General features: G+C 45.2%; 1 protein-coding gene across 1 annotated transcript in view; it reads right to left on the bottom strand.

The window, feature by feature from the left end:
- LOC101592744 (kinesin-like protein KIF28P) overlaps window positions 1-6,270 on the bottom strand; it is an 86,630-nt gene that overhangs the window by 5,784 nt on the left and 74,576 nt on the right. The window contains exons 15-19 of the mRNA XM_023710190.1: window positions 3,095-3,369; window positions 1,507-1,641; window positions 693-859; window positions 381-482; window positions 21-164 (exon numbers count right to left, since the gene is read on the bottom strand). Coding sequence (XP_023565958.1) covers window positions 21-164; window positions 381-482; window positions 693-859; window positions 1,507-1,641; window positions 3,095-3,369 — 823 coding nt within the window. The remainder of the gene's footprint in view (window positions 1-20; window positions 165-380; window positions 483-692; window positions 860-1,506; window positions 1,642-3,094; window positions 3,370-6,270) is intronic.

Genomic DNA, 6,270 nt, shown 5'->3' with positions numbered 1-6,270 from the left:
TGACCAAAGCAGTCTCTCACCTTGTTGGTCAGAACTAGTTTTCTCCAGAGAGTCCTTGAGAAACATGTTTTCCTCTCTTAAGGTTCTGTTTCTGTTCCGGAGGAGTTCCATCTCCTGCTCCAATCTGAGCACCTTCAGGTAAAGTTCTGATGTCTGATTTGATGCTGTCTACAAAAGATGTCAGTTCAGCCTTTTGCTGGATTCCCTGGATTATCCTTTGAGCCTGACAGTTTTTACTACCTTATGAAAACCAAGTGGGATTGGGGTAGGGACGAAGACTTAAGTCCTCAGGGTGCTCAGGAGTCTGTCAAATCTTTTGTTGTGGGGCATAAGCACTGATGATCCTCAAGCCAATTTTATGTCACATATACATACCTGGCCTGTGTCCCTCACAATGGGAATTTTCTTGGTGTCTAGCATGATGTGGCCTTCACCTGTGACCCTGAGATCCAGCTGAGAGCAGCTTAGCTCGGCACAACCTTCTGCAGAGTGGGAGAGACACCATTAAGAAAAGGAAGCCTAGTCGTCCAGCCCAGGTAGGGTGAGGAGATGTTAGAACATGTACTCACCTGCCCGGCTACAACCCAGGGGCCCGGGGAAGGGTGGGTCCTGCCCGGAACCCAGCAGCCTCCCTCCTAGCCCTCTTTGTATCTACTGAACAACGCACCACACAAAAGAAGTGAACAAGGTACCTTGGAGGCCCCACAGATCAACTATGAGAGCATTTGTCTGTAAATAATTAAGAAACTCCTGAGATGTGTTGAAGGCTGCAAATTGGACAGTCTCTTCAATTTGGGGATTCACAGTTTTCCATACAGGCTTGGTGTATAATGTGATTGGGAGATCATAAATCCTGTAACTGAGAAAAGAACACAAGATATAGTTTAAAATCAGAAGAGACACATTTTAAAATGGGGTCAGAGAGCCAAAGAATTAGAACCCATGCATCCGGTAGGTAGAAGGAAGGCTCAGAGCTAGTTCTCATGATTGCTGCCTCCACGTCCTACTCAACACTGGCATTGTCACTACATGGCTGATAATGTCTAGCAGGTAGAAGGATTTTAATATTTTCTATTCACTCAAATTATCTTTCATGTGAGATGGTAGTTATTGTTCAAAGTATACTTTATTTATCTTTCAGTATGTATGTAATCGTTATAACCATATCTGGTGCACCCTGTCATGTTGTAATACAGTTATTTTTGTTTTCAACCAAAACATTTTACTTAATATAGTTTTGCCAGATATTTTTTCTGGTAAGATTTGACTCCTTCAGTCACATAAAGGTTTAGTACTCACTGACCACAGCCTAGTAAATGTAGAGAGACATGTGGCTTCTCCTTAAGAGATGCGGAGGGGACATAGTCATTTTACAGTTGGGCAAGTGGAGGAAGATTAACATTTCATGATGAGCTCATTTTTTAAACTTGAGGACGACTCCCTCCCTCTGGGATCACTCAGAACCCAGATAATGCCCTCAGGCCAGTGGCATGGGCTGGTACCCACCCCATCTGAATGCCCCGCTTTGCATCTTCCTTTAGCCACTTGACACCCAGGCAACGGATAATGTGAATCTGGAAATCAATCCTCTTGCCCAGGAGTTCCAAAGGGTCAATAACCACATCTTCCTCGCTGTGTGCTCTGCAAACACAAGAGGTGAACGCTGGTTTCAGATGAAGCTAGGTGAAGCAAGCTTGCATTGTGAGGTCAGGAGAATGAAATAGAATCCTTAAAGAACAGCGAATTTCACCAAAGGAAGGATGGTATGTTACCAATTGTAAAATTCATGCACTCAGGAGCCATTTACTGGGATCTTACCCCATCCTGGTTCTTCAAGGGGATAATGAGCATCACAGGTGTCCACACAGCCTGGAGAAGGGATTCTAAAAACCGTATCATATAATAAATGCATGCACGTGTGGGCACTAAACTGGTCCTGAAGATTTACATAGGTCCCCAGTGGGAGGGAGGGAGAGCCACTGGCTGCCCTGGCATAGCCTCTTGGATTGTTTTCCTTGGTGAATTCTTTTCAGTTCTGAGTTCATCTCAGGCCTATGAGCTCAGATACTAATTCGGACAGCTTTCCAACAGGAGCTTCTCACGTCAACCAACTCAGAGCCTGAGACCCATGAGAATTCTGCTTATTAATTTGCAGTGTAATTATCAAGCAGCCTGAAAGGCCAGGATAGCAGATGACTAGAAGGTTGCTGGGAGTCCCAGTAGAGATAATGCATTGGTCAGCTTGGTCTCTTGCTTACAAAACCTTACATTACTTCACAGCATTCTTGAGCTCAGCAAGACAGAAAGATTGCCCAGCATGCCTTGAGATGTTGGCTTTCCAGCCACACCCCCTGCCAACATCTTTGTCTAGTGCTGCTAAAAGGCTTTAGCTTTTACACAAATTGCTTATGGCCTAAGAGAGAGGGGGAAAAAAAAAGACATCCTCAGGGGAAGGTAAAAGGTAACAGCAGAAGTTAGGATGAAACTGATAGTTTAACCACTAAGCCTATACCCACCGAAGATCAAATAGTCCAGGAAGAAGCAGGGCATCTTGGTCCCTACTTTCAGGGAAAAAAGTGGTCAGGTCTCTCCCAAAGGGCAAGGGTGAGCTAGCAGACTTATCTTTCTGCTTCTGGCTCTTGGGCCTCATCAGCAGGATGGGCCTGCAGCATGGACAAGCACCCTATATGTTGCGAACCCCAGACCTCATGGGTGTCGGCAGAGGCTAAAGCTGCACAACACCCTGGCTTTCTCCTCTGAGGGTCAACTGGATCCAACTTGGGGTTTGGCTTCTTGGCTAAGGCTCCCCCTCCTGCTCTTCCTACTTCCCCACCCTTTGTGGAATGCCCTCCTCAAGCCCTTGGTCGCCAGGGAAGTACAGAGCTGTCTTTTATGCTACTGGGCATTCAAGATTTGGCTGCCATGGCAAAAGTCAGATTCAGTAAAGCTGAATGAATGAATGAATGAATGAGTCTGTCCATTTGCCCACAAACGACCATGTTAGGTGTCCAACTGGCCACCGCCTCAGGAGAACTCAAGCTTGCTGTGTGTGTGACTGACCCTGAACAGGAGAAGGGGAGGAGGAGATACGTACTGTCCCGCTGGGGAGCAAGGGATGATGCGGATGTGCAGCACTGCCTCCTCCAGCCCGTCGCAGTTCAGAAACTCCACTTGGTCCTCCAACTTCATGCAGTAGGCAAGTGACTGGAGCCAGATGTGGGCTGCGCCCAAGTGGATGACCTCCACAGGATCCCAGAAAGGATCGTCCTTACGGGCCACATGGCTGTCCTCTCCATCTAGAAAACGCTGGTAAAGTTCCTCCATTAGGAATTTCCTATTGATAAACTTGGCTTTTGACCAAATCCACACCTGAAAACACAGAGGTTGGACACTGCTATTTTATTTTGCCTGCTGCTGTAGCTGTTCATCTCTGACTTTGCCCAGTGTGAGCCACCACTGGCTGAGTCTGTGTGCCTAGGACCATGTATCGTTCTTACAAATTTAGCTTTGGTAAAGCCCTTCAAGAACAACATATTCAGAAAAAAATATGTCTATACACAGGATAGCTGGGGTAATTGTACTGCTGATTTCTACTGGCCTATTGAAAGGAACAGTTAATGCTTAAATTATTTTTTCTTTTTAATTTTTAACCAATTTTGCATGCCTATATCTGATAATCTGAACAATTAATTTGAATATGTAATATATATAACAAACCACTGTTGAATTCCTGTCATTTAGTGAAATTCTGTATCATTTCTAATGTTTATTTTACTACTTTTCATTCTCTAAAAAAAAAAAAGAACCTTATATTCACCCTGGACCTGTAACTACTTGAGCACTACATGAGTTGCTTGAACCCAGGAAACAACTTAGAGGACGAGAGTGAGGAAACAGCTCCTCTGAGGAGAAATGAAGGCTTGTGGTTTATGGCACAAAGAACATCCTCAAAAGTCATAGTCCCTGGGACCCAGAATCCTGCTTGTCAAAAGGAATTAAGGTTGCAGATGGAATTAAATTCACTTTCCAGTTGACCCTAAAATTAGATTACTCTGAATATTCCAGGTGGGCTCAGTAGAGGCCAGGGCTTTAAATGTGGAATGAGAAGAAAGGGTCAGAGAAGTGATGATGTGAGAGAAGCAGGGTCAGACAGCTGACTTGTGGCTAACTCTGCACATGGAGGAAGGTGACCACAAGCCAAGCAGTGTTGGTGGCCTCTGGAAGCTGGAGGAAGCAGCAAGGAAATGCAAGGAAACTGATTTTCCTTTGGCCCTCCAGAGAGGAGGATGGTCCTCTCACACCTTGCATTTAGTCCAGTGGAACCCACATTGGCCTTCTGGCCCATCGAATTATAAGGCAATAAGTCTAGGCCATTGAGTGGATTTGTGCTAATTTGAGACACATTGATAGAAGATAGTACAGAGGGAGATAGTTTGAAGAAAAGCTGGAAACTGGCTCCAGAGTCGTTCCACATCCATGTGTTGAGAAGACATGGTCCCCAGCTTTACAGGCAAATGTGGCAGCTCGTCTTAGCTCCATTGTTTCCAGACTCAGGGGAGTTGCAGTCTTTGTTCAGGACTTCACTCCCAGTAGGCAGCAAATGCAGAGCAAGACCCTGCTACTCTCTGCCTCTCACTGGAAGAAGACAGAGCCTCTCTTATGAACTCTGCTCTGGAACAACTTTAGCAGGAGCAACTCAAGCTAGATAGAACTTTTCTTGGCTATAAATGTCATCAGAAGTGGTAATCAAGGCTCTTTCTTTGGACAACTAGAATAAAAACCAAACAAACAGATAACACATTCTTTCTCTGAGCATTATATATTTTCATTAGCATGACACTGTCAGGCTGAGGTAGGAGGATCACAAATTGAGTCCAGCCTGGGTAAATTTAAAGACTTAGACAGATCCTGTCTCAAAAAATAAGAAAGGCTGGGGATAGGGATGTAGTGCAAAAGCCTTCTGTTCCATCCCTAGTACTACAAAAATAAACAATCATGATAGTAAACATAGATCTCCTTTTCTGCTGCCACCAGTAAAGTGAAGAACCACAGTACTCCTTTCTGTTGTATGAGATTAAATTAGATTATGGTGTTGGCATATGGTACCAGAAGCAGACTGCAATAGGAGTTCTAGTTGTTTTCGTTTTTCTCAAGGACTTTTAAGCCAGGAAGCTAAGATAACAGGAATCAGGAAAATGTGGCCACTGCTTTACTAGCTATGGGTATCAAGCCACAGGCCTGGGGAGAGGTGAAATTAGACATCATGGTCAGCCAGACAAGGAAACCAGGCAAGTGAAGCCTGGGGACAAACTGGGTGCCTGTGTTGGTGCCTTCATTACCCCAGGGCAGGCCCCACAAGCCTGGCTCAGACTTCCTGCCAGATATGCTGCTTACCTGGCCAACTGCTACTGGGAAGTGTCACTGTAAAGGAGCTGCAAACCAGCAGTGGTCACAGAGTAGAAAACCTTCCCTCACTCTTGCAAAGCCCTGGCTTGCCCCTGAACTTGTCCTGGATGTGTGGCTAACAAGTGTACAAGTGGCAACATTCACAGTCCTGTTATTCCAGGGTTGAACAACACAACCAACCTGCAAAACAGTGTCACACAGGTCTACACCTAGAGCCCATTGCTGCTCCTTGAAGTCTTACCTTTTTGCCTTTAGAAGCTCATAGGCGTGTGTGTGTGTGTGCCCACACACCCCCCCCCCCCCCACCTACCCACCTACACACACGCATGTTACAAAACACTACCAGAAGTCACTGTCAGCATTCTGGAGGCCTCAAGGAAGGCAAGATTTTATTGTAGGAAAAGTCACTGGTATTAATCTTATTTTTAAAAATATTTTTTAAGCAAACGGACAATCTTAAAGATAAAAGAGCATTTTCATGACTTGCTATGTAAGAAAACTAGAAAAAAAGTCATCACCAAATTAGTGCTCAAACCTTTTATGAGGGAAGCAGCAGCTTATGCAGGAGAGTCCTGGGCTGTGTGTGCTTGCGCCCGGGATGCTGGCTGAAGACAAGTGGCATGGCCAAGTGTCCCCAGCGCTTGGCTCTCCCACACCACTCACATCAGAATGAGTGGGAAAACTGCCCTCTGTTCGACTTCTACTAATGGCAAGCTGTGTGGCTCAGGCAAGCCTCTGCTAGCAACTAGAAAGGCTCCTTTAAAACATTTTTCTTCAAATTATCCTTCAACTATACAAAAGAAAAACCAAGCCCTCAGAATAACATGCATAGAAGATGTCAAAATTGCAAATCTAGGGCTGGCC

Source organism: Octodon degus, unplaced genomic scaffold (assembly GCF_000260255.1).
Source record: "Octodon degus isolate 3935 unplaced genomic scaffold, OctDeg1.0 scaffold00017, whole genome shotgun sequence".
Taxonomy (NCBI): Eukaryota; Metazoa; Chordata; class Mammalia; order Rodentia; family Octodontidae; genus Octodon; species Octodon degus.
This window is presented reverse-complemented; position numbering and strand designations above follow the sequence as displayed.